At 38.3% G+C, this 19,506-nt stretch overlaps 2 protein-coding genes across 2 annotated transcripts in view; one reads left to right on the plus strand and one right to left on the minus strand.

The window, feature by feature from the left end:
* Positions 1-1,122: 1,122 nt before the first annotated feature.
* Positions 1,123-12,970, plus strand: emc7b (ER membrane protein complex subunit 7b). The gene is made up of 5 exons (XM_062034346.1): positions 1,123-1,474; positions 6,904-7,023; positions 7,113-7,251; positions 9,929-10,009; positions 12,419-12,970. The coding sequence occupies exons 1-5, from the start codon at positions 1,251-1,253 to the stop codon at positions 12,575-12,577; spliced, it is 723 nt and encodes a 240-aa protein (XP_061890330.1). The 5' UTR covers positions 1,123-1,250; the 3' UTR covers positions 12,578-12,970.
* Positions 12,971-16,177: 3,207 nt separating this feature from the next.
* Positions 16,178-19,506, minus strand: part of chrm5b (cholinergic receptor, muscarinic 5b) — a 53,133-nt gene continuing 49,804 nt past the window's right edge. The window contains exon 2 of the mRNA XM_062034339.1: positions 16,178-18,295. Within this exon, the coding sequence (XP_061890323.1) occupies positions 16,736-18,232 (1,497 nt within the window). The 5' untranslated portion in view covers positions 18,233-18,295 and the 3' untranslated portion in view covers positions 16,178-16,735. The remainder of the gene's footprint in view (positions 18,296-19,506) is intronic.

Consider the following 19,506-nt stretch of genomic DNA (forward strand, 5'->3'; position numbering starts at 1 on the left):
CCGAGTACTATAATTAAATTGACTAAATCATGATTGTCAATGAACTCTCCTAAAATAACAGAAACCACATTAAGCTTCATAAACAAACCAATCCTTAAACACATTTTTTCAACTTCCACCCAAAACAAAGACACAATATGACAATACCAAAACAAATGCAGGGTGGATTCAGGCTCCTGACAACAAAATCGGCAATCATCTGACTCTGTCATATTCCATAATTTTAACATTTTCCCTGTGGGTAAGAAGTTGTAAATAATTTTAATTTGAAAATAACGATTTTGCACATCGATAGTGGTTTTATAGATTAGTTTGAATATGGCATCCCATGGCAACAGGCAGTCAAAAAAGTCCTCCCATTTTCCATTTGTGTTGTATGAGGCAGCCTTCAAAGATTTCTTTATTAAATAAAAATTATATATTTTTCTATTTATTTTAGTTCCTTTTTGCCAACTAGAATTTCTTATTAGAGGTTTACAAACTAATAATTTAGTAGTTCCATAATTAATTATTTGTTTCCATCTTTCCCAATTACTCCAGTTAGTTGATAAAATGAAAAGCTTGAGCAAGCATCACCATACATCAGTGGCGGCTGGTGAATTTTGTTTTAGGTGGGGCTGAAAGTTAGTAAACCAAACCCCTGTAGGGACTTCATCCTTCCCCAGAAGATTTCTTTGTGATTTTCACATACAAATATTGAAGATCTTTGCTCCTTCTCAACTCTGTGGTAATATTCTTTTCACAAAATACAACCAATAGTACGTTAATGTTCAATCTTACTTGTGAAAAGTAATCCCCCGATTCCTATTTTCAACAGTCCGCTCATTTGAGCAGGAAAACGCTGAACACCAACCCAGGCATCTTTGTTTTCTACCTGTCAACTGTCAGTTTAGGCTGCTCGCCGGCTCCTCATCACCACTTCAAGATGGCGGCCCAATTTCTCGCGTCACAGCAGCCAATGCTGCGTCTACTTATAAGATGTCTATGCTCACATAGCATCACATATGAGGATTTTGCTTATTTAGTGCAAGTGTCCCTAATGATGTGGCCATGTTTTAAACGCGGCCGTTAGCGTCACTTCCGTTTATCCGTCAAATTTAGATCAATAAAGCTCTCTTTGAAGTGACGTAATTGCACATCACTTCCGGTGTGCAGTCTGCATCTCTCGACCACTACTGTACTTGCCATTTTTATGTTGCCGCTCTTACTCCCGCAAAGCGTCTTTTATTTCATAAATAACGGCGTCCAACATGGAGAGAATATCGCTGCTCTGGCTTGTGGTGCTGACAACGTTCGTCGTCGCTTCATGTTTCACCGACATGGAAAGCGGGCCGGGCGCAGGTGTATCGACACAGACCGCAGGAGATCGGTTTAAAATCGAAGGAAGGGCCATCGTACCTGGCGTTAAAACACCAGACTGGGTCTCCACGGCACGGATTCTTGTGGACGGCGAAGACTACGTGGGTTTTGTCAGGTAAAACGTCTTTTCACGTGGGTTTTTGTCCGGTAAAACATTTTTTACACGCACGCTAAGGAGTTAGCTTAGTGACGTAGCATTAGCATGCTAGCTAACGCCGAGCAAGAGTAAATAGCAGTTTGCACAGTCAACGGTTGTACAAAATGTTAAAATTGATAAATACAAGGTGTTATTGTATGGGATAATACTGTGATATACGTCGTGGTGACCTATTGCTAATGCTACAATAACAAACAGACACTATTGTTATATATGAGTAAAGATATAAACAATACACTGTATATAATATATAATTAAAGATGTCCTATAATGGCTTTTTTACCGATATCCGATATTCCGATATTGTCCAACTCTTAATTACCGATACCGATATCAACCGATACCGATATATACAGTCGTGTAATTAACACATTATTATGCCTAATTTTGTTGTGATGCCCCGCTGGATGCATTAAACAATGTAACAAGGTTTTCCAAAATAAATCAACTCAAGTTATGGAAAAAAAGGCCAACATGGCACTGCCATATTTATTATTGAAGTCACAAAGTGCATTATTTTTTTTAACATGCCTCACAACAATAACAGTGCAATACTTTTTCATAACATGGTCACTACTGCCTAGTTTCTCTTGTTATATTCTTATTTTAGTGTTATATTTTTATTCTCATTGTTGCTTTTATTCTTATTGTAATATTTTTCTATTCTGTTTCCATTTATACCCCCATTATTTACTTTTTACATGTTAAATTTGATCTCAATTCTGTACACTGCTGCTGAAATTTAAATTTTCCTGAGGGAACTCTCCTGAAGGAATCAATAAAGTACTTTATTGTTTATACTGTAGCGTCCCGGAAGAGTTAGTACTGCAAGGGATTCTGGGTATTTGTTCTGTTGTGTTTATGTTGTGTTATGGTGCGGATGTTCTCCCGAAATGTGTTTGTCATTCTTGTTTGGTGTGGGTTCACAGTGTGGCGCATATTTGTAACAGTGTTAAAGTTGTTTATACGGCCACCCTCAGTGTGACCTGTATGGCTGTTGACCAAGTATGTCTGTAGATATTATGTGACTCGGACGCATACTTGCCAACCTTGAGACCTCCAATATCGGGAGGTGGGGGGCGTGGTTATTTACAGCTAGAATTCACCAACTCGAGTATTTCATACATATATATATATATATATATATATATATATATATATATATATATATATATATATATATATATATATATATATATATTTTATTTACATAGAAAAAAAATAAATACTTGAATTTCAGTATTCCGGTGGCTATCCATTAGATGGCAGTATTGTCCTGTTTAACTTCTCCGTTCATGATGAATATATCATTTCGGCCACCGTGTTCAATGGAGAAGTCTGTTCTACAAAATTTACAGGCAACATACACCTTCCCCTTCGAACTGTCCTGGATGAACTGAAATTCTTGTTTCCATTCGTTTTGGAACTTGCAAGCGTATTTCTTCATCTTGCTCGTCGACGGCGTCGCCATGTCTGTGATTTCCTCGTTCTTCTGCTTCGTCTCCTTGTTGTTTGCGCAGTTGTGCACTCTACTCTCTAAAAGCCCTAGATGTTATGACGTCATTGGGCAGGCAAGCTGTTTATATTGTGGGAAAGCGGACGTGAGAACAGGCTGCCCCACTCAGTCTCAGGTCCGCATTGAGCTGGAGGGGGCGTGGCCTCCAGCTCCGGCTGAATACCGGGAGTTTGTCGGGAGAAAATCTCTGTCGGGAGGTTGTCGGGAGAGGCGCTAAAAATGGGAGGGTTGGCAAATATGCTCGGACGGCACGCACGCAAAGGAAATACCTTTAAGGTTTATTGGCACTCTGTACCTCTCCCTACGTCCGTGTACACAGCGGCGTTTTAAAATGTCATACATTTTACTTTTAGAAACCGATACCGATAATTATGAAACCGATACAGATAATTTCCGATATTACATTTTAAAGCATTTATAGGCCGATAATATCGACAGCCCGATATTATTGGACATCCATATATATATATAATAGTCTTATTAATATGATGTTATGATTAATTAACTAATTACCCATTAACGTTGTTGAGACACAATGACATGAATTACACAATTTACTGGTTTTCTCCTTTTAACTTTCCCTACACTTACTTAGACTTAGACACACTTTATTGACCCACAAGGGAAATTGTTCCACACAGTAGCTCAGTTTCAAATGATGGAAAGGGTAATAAGGATGGAAAGGATAATGCAGGTATTACCGTATTTTTCGGAGTATAAGTCGCATAATAAAGAAGGGAAAAAAACATATAAGTCGCACTGGAGTATAAGTCGCATTTTTTGGGGACATTTATTTGATAAAACCCAACACCAAGAATAGACATTTGAAAGGCAATTTAAAATAAAGAATAGTGAACAACAGGCTGAATAAGTGTATGTTATATGAGGCATAAATAACCAACTGAGAACGTGCCTGGTATGTTAACGTGACATATTATGGTAAGAGTCATTCAAATAACTATAACATATAGAACATGCTATACGTTTACCAAACAATCTGTCACTCCTAATCGCTAAATCCCATGAAATCTTATACGTCCAGTCTCTTACGTGAATGAGCTAAATAATATTATTTGATATTTTACGGTAATGTGTTAATAATTTCACACACAAGTCGCTCCTGAGTATAAGTCGCACCCCCGGCCAAACTATGAAAAAAACTGCGACTTATAGTCCGAAAAATACGGTAAGTAGACTAAAAATATACTAATGGTTTAGGAAGCTTTAATAGTATTTGTGCTTATGTTTTTTTTTCTTTTTAATAAGCTGTCTCCAAAAATGTTGCGTTTGTACCTTTTAAACGTTTACATTTGCAAATAAGGGAAACTCACGATTCCGAAAATACCATACTTGAAATGTTGTGATCGTTTAATAATGTTGTAATGCAAAATTAGGACAAAAAACAGCAGGAATGTTACAAAAATATATATAAATTCTGCTTAAAGAATAATCATAACAAATTTACTGTTTCCCACTATGGACTTCTGGAGTTTTTCTTTGCCCGGATGTAGGTTTCAGATCAGGGGATGTTGTGGTTTGTGCAGCCCTTCGAGGCATTGTGATTAAGGGCTATATAAATATACTTTGATTGATTTATGGGTTGTGAAATGCTTTATTTATTTTGCAAAGTATAATAAAGACACATCTTTAAACATGTAGACCACATTAGTCCAGGTCCAGATCACAAAACACTGTTTAAAGTTCTCAATTCTAGACTCCATTAACCCATAGACCCTCAAAAAATTTGTCCTCTTCATTTGACCCATCCCCTTGTTCACCCCCCTGTAAGTATTGTACCTATTACACACCAGCTGTTTGATTGCAGGATTCATCTTTGTTGTAGTTTCAATGACCTAATTTGGAGGTGTTAAAAATCACCATGTTAAATTACTAATGCTAATAGTAACTTATCTTTGGCTAATCCAATCAGCATCATGCTAGCGCATTTTGGAAGAGTAAAACCTCACTCAATTAGTGTTTTCTACCAAGCATACCTGCTTTGTTGGTGTTGAAAATTGCAACATTACTTAGAGTTTGGCTGAGTCCGCCCTGAGTGCTGCTTGAGTGATCGTTTACGTGAGCCGCTGTTTAGTCTGCAACGTTAATCGATACCCGGTAGTCCCGACGTAATTTGGTCGTTGCCAATAAAAGTACAGAATTCGGTACCCATCCCTTGTGATGTCATTCAATAATCATTACATTTCATGTAGAAAGTATCAGTCTGGTATCGACTGTCCGTATTGCTCATATTCAAATCGAAGGCTAGTGAACTAACCAACTAGAGCAGTGGTTCTTAACCTTGTTGGAGGTACCGAACCCCACCAGTTTCATATGCGCACTCACCGAACCCTTTTTTAGTGAAAAAAAAAATTCAAAAATGTCAAATTCAAGACAAAGTTATATAATAATAATAATACATTTTATTTGTAAAAAGTACTTTACATTGAGTAAACAACCTCAAAGTGCTACAGTGTTTTAAAAAAATAAAATAAAATGAAAAAATAAATATATAAATAAAAAGATAATAAAAAATTAATAAAAATAAAAACTAGAACAAATAGCTAAAACTAGTATGCTTTTTTAAAAATAAGGGTTTTTAAGCCTTTTTTAAAAGCATCCGCAGTCTGTGGTGCCCTCAGGTGGTCAGGGAGAGCGTTCCACTCGGAGCAGCGGAGCAGAAAGCCCGGTCTCCCATTGTTCGTAGCTCGGAGGTTGGAGGAGGTGTCGTGTGGAGGATTTAGGGGTGAGTAGTTATAAATAAATGATAAATGGGTTATACCTGTATAGCGCTTTTCTACCTTCAAGGTACTCAAAACGCTTTGACACTATTTCCACATTCACCCGTTCACACACACATTCACACACTGATGGCGGGAGCTGCCATGCAAGGCGCTAACCAGCACCCACCAGGAGCAAGGGTGAAGTGTCTTGCTCAAGGACACAACGGACGTGACTAGGATGGTAGAAGGTGGGGATTGAACCCCAATAACCAGCAACCCTCCGATTGCTGGCACGGCCACTCTACCAACTTCGCCACGCCGTCTCCTAGCTCTTTGAGGTAGAGGGGGGCATTTCCATGGAGGCACTGGTGGGTTAGTAGGGAGACTTTAAATTCAACCTATATGTTTTTGTTAACACTTTAGTATGGGGAACATATTCTGAGTCACAAAGACTTAATTTAGAGTTTTTTGGACACCAGGGGAACATATTCTAAGTAACAAAGACTTAATTTAGAGTTATTTGGTTAGGGTTGAGGGTTAGGGCCAGGGTTAGAGGGTTAGGGTTATAATAAGGCCATGCCGAATAAGGCATTAATAAGTACTTAATAATTACTAGTTAAGAGCCAATATGTTACTAATTTACATGTTAATAAGCAACTAATTAATGGTGAATATGTTCCCCATACTAAAGTGTTACCAAGTTTTTTTACTGGTGCACAAAATGAACCGTGCGTGAACATCACCTTGTTCAAAGAACAAAACCAACACAGTGCATGAACTCACAACAAATTACACACATGCAAATCAGTGTGACTTCTGCTGTTGCCGTATCCGTAATACGCCGATAGGGAGAAGTTTTTATTTACACGATGAGTCGGGTGTGTCTTGACCTCCGCCGAACCCCTGAGCCTGACTCACCGAACCCCTAGGGTTCGATCGAACCCAGGTTAAGAACCACTGAACTAGAGGCTCGTGGGGAACAATCCGTAAAATGTTGGTCCAATTCTGAGTTATGTTACTTTATTAGGCAAACATCCATTGACACACAGAAATAATGCAGGCACAACTTGGAATGACACAAGATGGTACATCTAAAGGTACATTTAGCCAGGAAGAGTGGTACTGAGCCTTGTTATTTTCTTCTGTTGCAGAACTGATGGAAGTTTTGCTGTAAACGACGTCCCCTCCGGGTCCTACGTTGTCGAGATTGTTGCTCCAGCATACCGATTTGAGCCGGTCCGTGTTGATATCACATCCAAGGGCAAAATGAGGTACAACTTTCTATTAAGTTCCTTACATTTCAACTGAATTGAATCCTCTGTGTCGCTTTCCTGCTTGTAACACTTTTGCTATTTAACAGGGCTCGTCTTGTCAACTACATTAAGACTTCAGAAGTCATCCGGCAGCCGTATCCTCTTCAAGTTAGAGCCAGTGGTCTTCACAGCTACTTCATTAAGAGGGAGACCTGGGGCTGGACCGACTTCCTCATGAACCCAATGGTAACTAAAGAAAGCTGTGGTCATGAGTCAAAATAGACATAATGTGTTGTGTTGTTAATGAAATATGTCTATTTTCATGATCTTCCCAAGGATCAGAATTAGAGCTAATATGTTCAGGGGTCAAACTGTCACTGTAATACATTATTTACTGTACTGTAGGGTTGCACGATATAGACCAGGGGTGTCCACACAGAAAAATCAAAGGATGCAGGGGCCATTTTAATATTTTTCCATTTAAAAAACCAATACAATATATAAAAAATGTTAAGCCCCTTTTGCTCCCTTAAAGTTTGTTAAATTTTAAAGATCATGTGGACCAGTAAGGCTTTTAGTCATAAAAGTTGTAAAAGTAATTCATACATACTGTATACATCTATTTTTTTACTTTTGTTTCTTAAATCTGAGGATCAACTTCAGATCTCTCTGATATAAAGTGCGATTTAAAAAAAAAAAAAGTTTTATGCATTTTTTGTCAAAGAAAACCCTGTTTTGTTATGGCAAAAACACAAAATATGCAACATTTCCCCCCAAAAAAGTTCAAAGTGGAATATTTGATGTAGTAATTGGAGCTTTTCTCAGGGATCCAAAATAATTCATAAAAGTGTTAAAAATAAGTCATACATTGTTTTTATTTTCAATGCTTAATTCTCTAGATCAATTTCAGCTTTATCCTTCGATTATAAGTTTTAGTTAATTTTCAGGTTTTTTTGTTTGTTAATTTGTTTTATGCCCAAAATATGCAATGTTTCCCCCAAAATTATTTCAAATTGGAATATTGGATTTAAAGTAATTGGAGCCTTGAATAGGTCAATAATTCATAACATTGATTTTGATTCATTTTTATTCTTTGAGAGTTAAAGTACCACCACACACACTGTGGTGAAATTACTCTCTGCGTTTCACCCATCCCCTCCTTGTTCCACCCCCTGGGAGGTGAGGGGAGCAGTGAGCAGCAGCGGTGGCCACGCTTGGGAATCATTTTGATGATTTAACCCCCAATGGGTCCCATTTTTATAGTCTTTGGTATGACTCGGCCGGGGTTTGAACTCACAACCTCCCGATCTCAGGGCGGACACTCTAACCACAAGGCCACTGAGCAGGTCATTGACAGATTAAAAAAAAAAAAAAAAAATACACTATAGGTCTTGGCGGTCCAAAAGAGCCCCACTGTTTAAATTAGGAAGAATAAGTTTACTTTCAGTGCTTGAATCTCGACATGAACTTCAGATCGATGCTTTTCTTTTTTTTAATGTTTAATGCTATTTTTTAATGAAGACCTAGCTTTTGACATGGCAAACACACGGATTACCCAAAATGTTCCCCAAAAAGAATTTAAAAGTGTAATATTTGATATGATGTAATTGGAGCCTTGAATAGATCAATAATTAATAACAACATTGACTTTGGTTTATTGTTACTTTTTGACAGTTTGAAAAAGAAAACAGCCTGCATTGTGGCTTTGTGTTATCATAGTCAACATTTAACGTTTTTTCTTGACAGCAAACATGTTTGCTCTTTTATTCCACTTCTTATGTCTTTTTTTTTTTTTTTATAATAGTATTTTTACAATGTGCCTAGGGCCGTTAAAAGTTAGCTGCGGGTCGCAAATGGCCCCCGGTCCGAACTTTGGACACCTTGATATAGCTTTTAATACAATTATTATATCGTAACAATGCATGTTGATGGCACATTCCATCTGTGTCCCGCAAATTTGACCGTGACAAAGCAGCGAAAGAATGCGATGTAGCGTTCTTGCCAGCGGCTAACTTCCCTTATGTTTGCAATCCTGGCCTCCATGGTGGAAAATAAACTATTTTTCTTTACAAGCATCTATATTTCTGGAGGACAAAGAATAGCTAAACATGCTACACTACACACCTTAGGAGAATATGCTAACCGCTAAACTAGAGCTCTTGAATTTAAAAAGCGGTGGGTGGTAGATAGGGGCTTGGCTCTTTAGACACCTAACAATTCGATCTAATGGCACTTTTTCAAAACAGGTTACAAGTTAGAAAAAACTCCTTCTGGTTGCATCAGGGTGGCCTAAAATGTATTTTTAAAAATGAATTTTTATTAAACCAAAAAAATCTTATTTAAAAAAAATTGTCATTTTTTTCTGTGCACACCTCGTGGGCAGATTGATTGATGTTGACAGTAACATTACTGTACATGGCCGATACGACAGTGATCTGACTGATTATTTTACTCTCACAATCTCTTTTATTTTTGTTGTTGTGTACAAACTCAGAAAATAAGTCTCTGGGCACAGGACGACTTAAAAGGCAAAAACCAAATGATTTCAATCCGAGCTAATAGTGGGAAATAATTTGAAATATGTGTTTCTTACTGTTACACCACCATCTTGTGTTTTGAGAAAATAATACTATCAGAACTGACACAATATATTATTGCAAACGTCAGCAGCCACATTAGGGGCCTTTGTAATTTGCTTTGAAATCAGTTACATTGTAATTGTTATGCCAAATAATATATTGTGATGAAATATAGAGTAGATTTTCATCCATATCACCCATCCCTACTGTACTGTTAGTCAAGTGTCAATATTTGTTTTTTTGCTGAAGATACATTTTTACCATCCAAGTCACACATTCATATTTACTAGTTTGTCCTGTCTTCCTGATTCTGTTAGAATGTGCTGATTGTGTTGCACTTGCAGGTTATGATGATGGTGCTGCCCCTGCTGATTATTGTTCTGCTGCCCAAAGTGGTCAACACCAACGACCCAGAGATGAGAAAGGTAAGAAAACCCACAAAAAAGGGCTTGTTAGAACAAAAATACATGTATCAGTGCTGTACGCTTAGCTTTTTCACTAGTAGCACCAGAGCTACTAAATGAAAAAAAAACTTTTTTTTGTAGCACAGAAAACATTTTGTAGCTAAATGAAATGTCTTAAATGTGGACAAGATACACATGTCCACCCATACATATAAACACAATGCCCTCGAAAGGCTTACTGTAATGCTCAAACAAAGAGAACATCCCTAAACTGTGCCAGCATGGTCGCTAACACGAGTGTAGGGCTGGGTGATATGGACCAAAACTTTTATCTCGATATACCGTATTTTTCGGACTATAAGTCGCAGTTTTTTTCATAGTTTGGCCGGGGGTGCGACTTATAATCATTAGCGACTTATGTGTGAAATTATTAACACATGACCGTAAAATATCAAATAATATTATTTAGCTCATTCACGTAAGAGACTAGACGTATAAGATTTCATGGGATTTAGAGATAAGAAGTGACAGATTGTTTGGTAAAAGTATAGCATGTTCTATATGTTATAGTTATTTGAATGACTCTTACCATAATATGTTACGTTAACATACCAGGCACGTTCTCAGTTGGTTATTTATGCGTCATATAACGTACACTTATTCAGCCTGTTGTTCACTATTCTTTATTTATTTTAAATTGCCTTTCAAATGTCTATTCTTGGTGTTGGGTTTTATCAAAGACATTTCCCAAAAAAATGCGACTTATACTCCAGTGCGACTTATATGTTTTTTTGCTTCTTTATTATGCATTTTCAGCCGGTGCGACTTATACTCCGGAGCATCTTGTACTCCGAAAAATACGGTAGTTTGGCCTATAAACTAATCCAGAAGTGGAAATATTCCTTGACTTAACTAAATATCTCCACCACCCTACCTTGTTTTTACATTTTTTGGACTGATGGGGATCCCAAATACACAAAAGCAGGTACCAACAAGTAAGAAAAGTAGGTTGTGCATAATAGGATCCCAATTTACAAGGTGTTTTGAGATAACAAAAAAAGCAGTGGAAATATAATAAGAAAAGTCAAATATAATCTCCAATCTCTTTAAAAAAAAACATTTAGCTATGGCTCACAGCTCTCAGCGCGAGTGATAAACACTTCTGCGTCAATCACAGTCCAATTTTTCAATGGTCATTGTTTGAATTCATTTCAAAAATGCTATACAGATGGGCAAAAATGTAACTCTAGTTTTATAAAATTTGGATGGATTTCTTTTAGGAGCAAACGAGTTGAAATTCCTTTTCTCAAATGTGCGACAGTTTGTTTGTTTTTTAAGTCGCACGGTTTATTCTTAGGCTCATTTGCGATTAAATTTGTCGCACCGTACAGCACTGTGTATTGAATTAGTTGGCGACACATTATTTAGAGACTAGAGATTACAACATGCAACCCAAATCTACCTAAGCGAGGCAGAGCTTTTCACCCTGTCACACACATGCCAGAAGACCCAGAACGGGAGAGTTAAGAATATCTCTCCAAAAACAAAAGAGGTCATCAAAAGGCGGTTTGAAAGACAGTTGTTTGTAACTAATAGGGCTGCACAATTTTGAGAAAAAACCTAATTGCAAATTTTCTCTCAAATTGCATTTGCATTTCGATTCGTGATTTTTATATATTATACATATGAATGCATAAAACTGCGAAAATAAGTGAAGGAAGATATGTTACTTTTAGACTGCCAATCAACATATCCTTGTCTCACAGTGCTACACATTGAAACAATATGCAATAATTCACTTAAAAAAATATTTGGCTTTTTGCAGTCAGACTCAGAGAATTTGTCTACATCATGCTCTTAAATTGAAGAAATAACCGATGAAAAAACTATACAGTGTTTATAATGAAAAAAAACTATACAGTGTTTATAATGTAATGTAATCATAATACAGGGTTGGCCCTAGATTTCCAAGATACCTGTTGCGATGGGGGCGTGGTCACCATGCTATGATATGATTTTCTTTAAACACGCCCAAAAATGTGTGTATGTAGATTGAATCTAAGTTTGCATATATTCATGTGTGTCTATATTTGTTGTGGGCACTAGGTGACAATTACCTTGGAGTTAAATGGGTGAGTATTGTAAGGGGTGGGGTTTATTATGTTACATATTGTAAAATGTGCAGATACCTCAACTTGCTGTTGCCATGATCCATCACACTGTACTGTCTGCAAAATTCAATAAAAATATTTGAAAAAAAATAAAATGTGTGTATATATATATATATATATATATATATATATATATATATATATATATATATATATATATATATATATATATATATATATATATATTTAAAAAAAACAATCTGTTACTGTTAATTAGGATTAACATATATTTGTACATTGTTTTGCCATATTTTCCCAGGAAATGGAACAGTCCATGAACATGCTGAACCCCAACCCCGAGCTTCCGGACGTGTCGGAGCTCATGACCAAGCTCTTCTCGGGCTCCAAGGGTTCCAGCAAGGCGGGCGGCAGTAGCAGCAGCAGCAAGGGAACCAGGCCAGCTGTCAAAAGGAGGTAGTAATGAAATATGCCTGAAGAAGCACGGGTCACACAAGCGAGAATTGGAAGTGTCTTCTTTTCCCCTCCTTCTGCTCTACTTTTGGTCTGTTGTACAGTTCTCTTCATGACCAGCTGTAAACTAACTACTTACACAAAAAAAACTACTTTTTTTTCCCCCCTCCACAAAGCCTTTTATAAGCAGTTCCATGCTGTCGTGCTCCTCGTTAATTGTTCTAATCCTTCGCTGTGCTTCGCTGCTAACTGCACTACCTGAGATCTATACATATTCAGAGATTTTTTATTATTATTTCAGTAAAATGGCTGTGAATGACGATGAATCGAGTAATTTTAAGACTGATGATGACATCTTATTTAAAAAGCGTGGATTAATAAATTGCAATGGTATATAAAACATATGTGTTTACGTCTTATTTGTGTGAAAGCTTCCACTTGTTATTAATATTATGACATATTAAGTGATTATGACTTGCAAAAACAGCACCTAAAGTGTACAAATCAGGACGGAGCCAATGTTATAGATGACAAATTATAATTCAGCTGACATAGTCACGCATAGACCTTCACATAACTGCACAATTACCACAGATGAATCACACAAAGGCACAGTTTGACATTACATCATCCAATGACATGAAAGTGCAACTTTTTAATATTACATCCATCACAGGGACATAATTCTAGTCGGGCGTCATTATGCTAAAACACTCGTGGAATAGACGACTTTAGCTGTCTAATATTTACGAATATGAGTGGATGGCATATTAACACTGTACAGATAATACAGAGCAGCAGATTAGTAGCCCTTGGAAACAAAACATCAAATGCAAGCACTTGGATAGAAAACGAAAATAGTCAATAGGGTAATAAATGAATCCCTCGTAGCCTGAATATTAATGTGTCATGTATATATGTACAGTGCATGTGTAAATTACATTTTCTATATTTTTGTGTCAAATGGCAAAATAAATATATTAATTTATTTATTTTTTAATGGCATTTGAGATGCCACTTAAATACATTCAAACATCCACTTAATCTTTTATTTTCATTAGATTGACAATATAGCCGAACAAAAAAAAGTAGTGTATTTCCAACGGCAGATTTTAGGGGGGTAAACCTTGCAGCTCAGTGGCCAGAATGTTACCGTAATAAAGTGGTACCGTTTTAACGTTTACAGTAATGCTCTATAAAAGTAATGACTATAGATTTTACAGTAAATAAACTTGCAGCTTAGTTGTCAGAATTTTACTGTAAAAAAATAAAACTGGTACACTTTTTCCATTTACAGTAATGCACTGTCAAAATGACCGTAGATTTTTATAGTAAAAGAAATTGGCAGCTCAGTCTCTAGAATGTTACTGTAAAAGAAATGCACTGTAAAAAAATTTAAAAAAAAAACAACAATTCTGTCAACTGAGGTACCAGTTTTGACTGTGGAAACGGTAGGAAAAAAACAGCAGCTTTGTTGCCACAATTTTACCAAAATGAAAGTGGTGCAGGTTTGTGATTTGCAGTAATTCATTGTAAAAACAATTACCATACAATTTTACAGTAAAAAAAACTTGCAGCTTAGTTGCCAGAATTTTACTGTAAACAATAACATAATACATAAATAAAACTGGTACTGTTTTGCCATTTACAGTAATGCACTGTAAAAACGACCGTAAATTTTACTGTAAAAACTGGCAGCTTGGTCACCAGAATTTTACCGTAAAAAGTATAGTGCTAATCTTTTTCCATTTACAATAATTCACTGTAAAAAACAAAAAAAAGACCGCATGTTTGACGGTAGAAAAACTGTCACTTCAGTCAGCAGAATTCAAAGTGGTAACGTTTCCCCTTTTACAGTAATGCAAATATAAAAACGACCGCAGATTTTTTACAATAAAAAATTGGCAGGTGTGTCGCTAGAATTCTACCGTAAAAGTGGTATTGTTTTTTTCCCCCATTTACACTTATGCACCGTAAAAGTTTACGATAAAAACTTGCAGCCCAGTTGCCAGAATTTTATCGTGAAAAGAATAGTGATAAAGTTTGAGTAAAAGCAATGACTGCAGATTTGACAGTAAAGAACTGGCAGGTCAGTCGACAAAATTTAAATGTTAGAACGTTTTTCCATTTACAGTAATGCACTGTAAAAACTTCAAGTTTTACTGTCAAAAAAAGCAGATCAGTTGCCAGAATTTTTCCTTAAAAATAAAATTGGTGCAGTACTTTAAATGCATAGTAATTCTGTGTAAAATAAAATACTGTAGATTTAGTAGTAAAATTATGTTGACTGAGCTGCTAGTATTTTATTTTTTTTACTGTAAAACCAAAAACTGGTATTATTTTTCCAGTAATGCATTTTAAAAACAACCTCAGATTTTTACAGTAAAAAATTGGTAACTCATTTGCGAGAATTTTACTGTAAAATTTTAGTTTTTTTCCATTCACAGTAATTCACTGTATTAAATAACTAAATTTCACGCAAAAAAAACGGCAGTACAGTCGCCAGAGTTTTACTGTAAACAGAATAGTGCTATCGTTTTTTATTTTACAGTAACACACATTAAAAATGACTGCAAATTATATGGTTTAAAAAAAAAAAACAGCTCAGTTGCCAGCATTTTGCCATAAAAATAAAAGTGGTGCAGTTTTTGTATTTACAGTACTTTTGTGTAAAAAACAACATAGATACCGTAAATTTAACGGTAAAATTCAGTTGACTGTGCTGCTAGTTTTTTTTACTGTAAAACCTAAAAGTTACTGTTTTTCCATTCACAGTAATGCATTGTAAAAACCACCGCAGATTTTTATAGTAAAAAATCGGTAGCTCAATTGCTTGCATTTTACCGTAAAAGTGGTACCAATTTTTTTCCCGTTTTACAGTAATGCACTGAATAAAACAACCATAAATGGAAAAAACAGTACCAGTTTTAGATTTTACAGTAAAAAAAACTAGCTCAGTCAACTGAATTTTACTGTTCAATTTAAAGTACTGTAAATCAAAACTGCACCACTTTTATATTCATGGTAAAAATCTGGCGACTGAGCTGCCAGTTTTTTTTACCGTAAAAGATTTTTACTGTAAAAGATTGTTAGTTTCTAGAATTTTACCCTAAAAGTGGTACCGTTTTTTCCCCCATTTACAGTAATTCACTGTATAAAACATTCGTAATTTTTACGGTAAAAAACTGGCAACACAGTTTTACCGTAAAAAGAATAGTGCTAATGTTTTCCTTTTACAGTAACACACTGTAAAAAAGACTGCAAATTATACGGTAAAAAGAAAAATGCGGCTCGTTGCCAGAATTTTACCATAAAAATAAAGTGGTGCAGTTTTTTGAATTTACACTACTTTTGTGTAAAAAACAACAAAAATAACGTACATTTCACGGTAATATTTAGTTGACTGAGTTTTTTTACTGTAAAACCTAAAACTAGTACTGTTTTTCCATTTACAGTAGTGCATTGTAAAAACTACCACAGATTTTTACAGTAAAAAATTGTTAACTCATTTGCTAGAATTTTTTTTTTTCTCATTTACAGTAGTTCACTGTATAAACAACCGTACATTTTTGGATAAAAAAACTTACAGTAACGCACTGGAAAAAAGCGACTGCAAATTATACGGTAAAAAACAAAAAACGCAGCTCAGTTGCCAACATTTTTACAAATTTACCGTACTTCTGTGGAAAAAAACTAAATAAATAATCCAAAAACCTCGGAAATTTTACAGTAAAATTCTGTTGACTTTTTTTTTTTTTTACCTGTAAAATTTATAGATAATTTAAAGTTTTTTAGTTCACTTTGTGGTATTGGCGGCATATCGTTATTAGTTATCAAAATTTCAGTTTTTTTCGCATTACATCAAGTTTTCTTCTCCTTTACACCGTTTTTTTTTGTTTGATTTTATTCCGCCAATATGCTGCGGGCTAACAAAAGTCAAACTGTTTCAGACGATCACGTCACCATAAAGAAAAGAAAAAAGTCACATGCATCTCGTCATGCCGACCGCGAACTTTGGCGAACATCAGCGATATCGACAAAAGCGGCAGTGTCGTGGTTCACGTAGCTGTGCGGGATCCATCCTCGCTCAATGCCCTGGCGACCCGCCCAGGGTGTCCCATGTGCCGGCTGGGGTACGCTCCAGCCTCCTGCCTGGCGGCTCCCATCAAGTCATTTTGGCGTTGGGGTTCTGGCCGCACCAGTACAGCTTGTCCTCGCCCCGCCGCCGCCTCCACTGGCACAGCAGCAGCATGCGGAAGGTCTTCTGGAAGGTCTTGTTGCACAGGGCGTAGCACATGGGGTTGACGGTGCTGTTGACGTAGCACAGCCAGTAGCCCAGGTGCCACAGTGACGTGGGGACGCACTTGGCGCAGAAGGTGGAGACCAGCACCATGATGTTGTACGGCGTCCACGTCAGTATGAACGCCAGCAGGATGGCGCTGAGGGTCTGGGCCGCCTTCTTCTCCTTCACCAGGACCATCCTCTTCCTCTTGGTGATCTGGTTTTTCAGGGCCGGGTCCATGGTTTTGGAGGAAGGCGAGGCGTTTTTGCCAGCTTCTGGAACACGAGGAGACGCCGGAAGACGAAGAGGGCTGCCTTTTTTAGCCTTCGGCGCCGGCATGGTGAACTTGTAGGAAAAGCCCTTCTTGCTGCTCTTCCTCGAAGGCGAATACTGGTCCTCCGCGTAGTCGGCCGCTTGGCCGTTCTTGTCGCTTTTCTCCCGGAGAGATCCCAGCGGCGTCTCGATGGACGCGTGGTGCTCCTCCTCGTCGGACGAGGAGTAGCTGTTGAAGGACGTGATCTGGTCGGATTTGACCCAAGCTTCGTCCGACCTGGTGGTGGTCTTCGTGGCGTTGCTTTGGTTCGACGAGGACCAGGAGGCCTGACTCCGGTCCCTCCTCTCTCCGGCGAAGTTGAAACAAGAAGGAATGATGGTTTTGCGTGCTTTAGTCCCCTCCTGGACGTGATCGGTGTGGAGTCCTTGCAGCTCCGCCAGATCCTTAGTGCGCCTTTGGGTTTCCTTGTATATCCGGCAGTAGAGGATGGTCATGACGGACACCGGGATGTAGAAAGCGGCGATGGCCGTCCCGAATGTGATCACAGGCTCCGTTAGAAACTGAATCTGGCATTCGTCCGGCGATTCCTTCTCCTCACCGACGATGTACTTCCAGCAGAGGATGGGCGGCGCCCACAGGACGAAGGAGACCAACCACGCTAGCCCGATCATGACGGCCGCCCTCTTCGGGGTCCTCTTCGCCCTGTACGTCAGCGGCCTGGTGATGGAGAAGTATCTGTCGAAGCTGATCACCAGTAAGTTCATAACGGAAGCGTTGCTGGCCACGTAATCCACGGCCAGCCAGAGATCGCACGCGAGGCTTCCCAAGGACCAGTAGCCCATCAGGATGTAGGTGGTGTACAGGTTCATGGACAACACGCCGATGATGAGGTCTGCGAAGGCCAGACTCAGCAAGTAGTAGTTGTTCACCGTCTTCAGCTGGCTGTTGACTTTGAAGGACACCATCACCAAAACGTTGCCCACGACGGTTATGGCGCTGACGATGGCCGAGACCGTTGCTATGGTGATGACCTCCCAAAGGCTGTGGGGAGCAGAGTGGATGCGCGTGGTGTTGGCAAAAGTGCCGTTTGGATGATCTCCGTCCATGACGGTGCGCTTTTTGCCCAGGTTGTCTTTGACAGATGCCTAAAAGGAAGGGATCTTCTGTTCCTGTAAAAAGAAGAAAACATTAAGATAGAATGACTCAGAAACTAACACAAGGCTCCTGAAGGGCCCCCCCATCCCACCAAAATCCCAAGGTGGCCGCCCTATACACACACACACACTTGGTATATTTACATGCACTAAAAAACGAACTATTGCATGAATTTAGTTGAAACCATCTTTTTAAAACTCACACCGTAAATTCCGGGCGATTAGCCGCTATTATTTTCCTACGTCTGTGGCTTATAAAATGGTGCAGCAAATTGGTGGATTTTTCTTTGCGTAAAACACAAGAAAAATACTGAAATCATGTGTCAATGTTTGTGCTATGGCGCCATCTTTTGGACCAGTTTGCTCACTGCAGGTGCTGCTGGGTGAATGTCTACAGTACAATAGCCGTCCATAGCGGGTTTACTTGTATGGATTCTTCATTCATCACTCCAAGCAACGTTTGTAAGTTTTACAATATAACTAAAACTGTTCATACTTACTAAACCAGGGGTGGGCAATTAATTTTTACCGGGGGCCGCGTGAGCTACCCGAGCACTGCTGGAGGGCCACATCGACAATATTTCAATTAAATTTTGCTCAATATTATTTTTGATCATCATCGGCAGTCACTCGTAGTCGAGTATGACTGTCCTCAGAATGGATGGATTCCCATTCGGGAGGACGCCTGCGTGTGACGTCTTTTAGCGTGGGGAGACTGATGCGCCTGCAGCCACCACACGGTCCTTGGCAGAGAGGGGCCTTGATCCAGTGGCATGGATCCATGACGACTGGAGACCACTCTCTGTTGCAGCCTTCATCCGCCTTCAGTGCCGTTGTGACATGCAGTGTCATCCTCCGCCACTTCCACCGTTGAGGTCTTTGAAATGCTATTCAACCCATAGCTGGGACCCTGACAGGTACTACCACCCTGGGTCAGAGTGGACCTGGGAGCAATGATGACTGAGGGGTAACTCCACCTTCCCCAAAACTCCAGAACTCCCGAACTGAAGCCTCATCACCGGATGCAGTTTTGAGTCATACCCAGGACAATTATTTTTGATATATACCGTAAGATAAATAATAATAATAATAATAGTAATACTTCAACATAGTGTGTGTAACAGCATTCCATGACTAATATAAATAAATTAACATTAATAATAAATGACAGTAAAATAAGCACACGTATGACTGAGGAGTCATAGTGTAACTTTGTGTGGTGTTTG

The sequence above is a fragment of the Entelurus aequoreus genome, linkage group LG23, assembly GCF_033978785.1.
Source record: "Entelurus aequoreus isolate RoL-2023_Sb linkage group LG23, RoL_Eaeq_v1.1, whole genome shotgun sequence".
In the NCBI taxonomy this organism is placed as follows: Eukaryota; Metazoa; Chordata; class Actinopteri; order Syngnathiformes; family Syngnathidae; genus Entelurus; species Entelurus aequoreus.